The sequence below is a fragment of the Muntiacus reevesi genome, chromosome 6 (assembly GCF_963930625.1).
Source record: "Muntiacus reevesi chromosome 6, mMunRee1.1, whole genome shotgun sequence".
Classification (NCBI taxonomy): domain Eukaryota; kingdom Metazoa; phylum Chordata; class Mammalia; order Artiodactyla; family Cervidae; genus Muntiacus; species Muntiacus reevesi.
In genome coordinates, this window is record NC_089254.1 from 99642332 (window position 1) to 99645019 (window position 2688).

A 2688-nucleotide genomic window follows, 5' to 3' on the forward strand; every position below is an offset into this window, starting at 1 on the left:
TGAAATCAGAGAAGTACTTCATACTCCATTTCAAAAATAGCTCTTATCTCATGACAATGCTCTGATTTGATCCAAATTCCCACCAGTACCCCTAAAATGATAAATATAAGAGGCAACAGATTTAAAATGAATGTAATTGAAACGGAGCCTGTTTTTAGCAGATACAGAGGAAAGAATTAACTATGTCTGGCTGTGATTAACTAGGAATTCTGTCTCATAGGCTCCTCTGGTGGCTTAGGTGGTAAAGAATCTGCCTGTAATGCAGGAGACCCAGGTTTGATCCCTTGGTCAGGAAGATCCCCTGGAGAAGGGAATGGCTACCCACTCCAGTATCCTTGCCTGGAGAATTCCACGGACAGAGGAGCCTGGCGGGCTACAGTCCATCAGGTTGCAAAGACTCTGACACGACTTTAACATTTTTTTGTCTTCTAACTGTTTACATACAGCATTCTTTGCAGGACATGGACAAAACAGGTACAGAAGAGAATTTAGGGCATTCAGGATGGAAGGGGTCATTGTATGAAGGAGCATGTTGTGTTCCAGGACGTAGAAAGGGTAGCAGAGCAAAGATGTGAACTGAGAGGCAAGGGTGCATACTGGGGAGGGTGGTTTTCATGCCTAGGGTGGTATTGGTGACCGTTGCTTGTTTTTTTGGACCTATGCTATTATCTTAATATACTACACATTTCTTCATAAAGTATCAACCATTAACATTGTGTAGAAAGTAGTCATGTTGTAGAGCCAGGAGTAGGGTGTATTTCCTCAAGCTGAAAATGTCTTTCATCTTTCTGAGGTTAGAAGTATGTTCTTTCTCCATTGCTCTCTAGACTTCACGAGGAACAAAAGTTCAGAGCTACATGTTGGGGAATCACTCCAGTGCCACTGAATTCTATCTCCTTGGCTTCTCTGGATCTAGAGAACTACGCCATATCCTCTTTGCTACCTTCTTCTTCTTCTACTTAGTGACATTAATGGGTAACACAGTCATCATTGTGATTGTCTGTCTTGATAAACATCTGCAGTCTCCCATGTATTTCTTCCTTGGTCATCTCTCTGCCTTGGAGATCCTGGTGACCACCATTATCGTCCCCGAGATGCTCTGGGGGTTGCTGCTCCCTGGGATGCAGACAATATCTCTGGCTGCATGTGTGGCCCAGCTCTTCCTGTACCTTGCTCTGGGGACCACAGAGTTTGCACTGTTGGGGGCGATGGCTGTGGACCGGTACGTGGCTGTCTGTAACCCCTTGAGGTACAATGTCATTATGAACAGCTGCACCTGCAACTTTGTGGTAATTGTGTCATGGTTGTTTGGGTTCCTTTTTCAAATTTGGCCGGTTTATGCCACATTTCAACTTTCCTACTGCAAATCAAATGTGGTGGACAATTTTTTCTGCGACCGAGGGCAATTGCTCAAACTATCCTGCAATAATACTCTTTTCACGGAATTCATCCTCTTCTTAATGGCTGTTTTTGTTCTTTTTGGTTCTTTGATCCCTACAATTGTCTCCTACACCTACATCATCTCTACCATCCTCAAGATCCCCTCGGCCTCTGGCCGCAGGAAAGCCTTCTCCACATGTGCCTCCCACTTCACCTGTGTCGTGATTGGTTACGGCAGCTGCTTGTTCCTCTACGTGAAACCCAAGCAGACGCAGGCCGCGGATTACAACAGAGTTGTTTCCCTGATGGTTTCCGTGGTCACTCCTTTCCTCAATCCTTTCATATTCACTCTCCGGAATGATAAAGTCATTGAAGCACTTCGGGACAGAGTGAAACAATGCTGTCATCAATTCAGGAACTAGTCTTGCCCTAAAGCTTTTTAAATGGGAGAATACATTCTGAATTCTAGAATGGTCTGAAAAGCACTTTGAACTGGAGCCTAATCATCATCAAATAATCTGTGTGCAACAGAACTCTTTCACATTATATCCATGGTGTTTATCATTATAGATCGTTATTTAAAAATTCACTTTATTTTACATATATATGTTTCACTTATGATGCAGTGCAAAATGTTTTAAAATTAAAGGTAATAATAATATATGTGAATTTAGCTTTCCGAAGAAGACAGTATCAGAAATATATTCTCTGGCTCCAGAATTGAATAACTACTTGATTCCAGGTTCTTGAACCATCTTCTCATAGATTGTCCTTAGCTTTATATCCTCTGACTGTGTGAAGCTCCCTATTCCTTCTCTGGCTGCAGCATATTCTCTCGTTTTCCTATCCCAAAGTCCTGTGGCCTTAATACGTCTCTGCACATTTTCTTGGCTGGCTCTGAACTCAGTGCACAGTCTGATACCTGTACAGTTTCAGGGGTGGTCGTTGTTTAGGTGCAGACACGCCTCTCTAATCTGTGGAACTTCTCAGGGTGTGGGAGGAAGGGCTGAGCAAGGAGTTCTCCCACCTGCTGGCCCCCAGGTTGTGCTGCCCGCCAGGAGGGGGCTGGGTCCGCAGAGCTGCTGTGCCCCAGCTGGAATGGAGGGGACAGCTGGCCTTGCCGGTGGCTGGGCTGAGGGGAGTGCAAGAGTGGAGGAAGAGGCAGCCTTTGTCCCCTCCCTGGATTTCTCACATTCTGCCATCCCTTCAAGGTCCCTGCTTCTGTTCCTTCATTTGTCCATCCTCTCCTGGTCACTTTCCCTCCTGATTCATCTCTATAGTTCTCTTTCTGTGGTTCCAGGTCTTTGA

At 44.9% G+C, this 2688-nt stretch overlaps 1 protein-coding gene across 1 annotated transcript; it reads left to right on the plus strand.

Annotated features, from left to right (window-relative positions):
- The first annotated feature begins 857 nt into the window (after positions 1-857).
- OR9A4 (olfactory receptor family 9 subfamily A member 4) lies at positions 858-1802 on the plus strand. Its single transcript, XM_065939936.1, has one exon. It carries the CDS (start codon positions 858-860, stop codon positions 1800-1802), a length of 945 nt encoding a protein of 314 aa, XP_065796008.1.
- The last annotated feature ends 886 nt before the right edge of the window (positions 1803-2688 follow it).

What these genes read in the sequence shown, in the direction of transcription:
- OR9A4 (XM_065939936.1), top strand. Translation starts at nt 858, where the DNA reads ATGTTGGGGAATCACTCCAGTGCCACTGAATTCTATCTCCTTGGCTTC.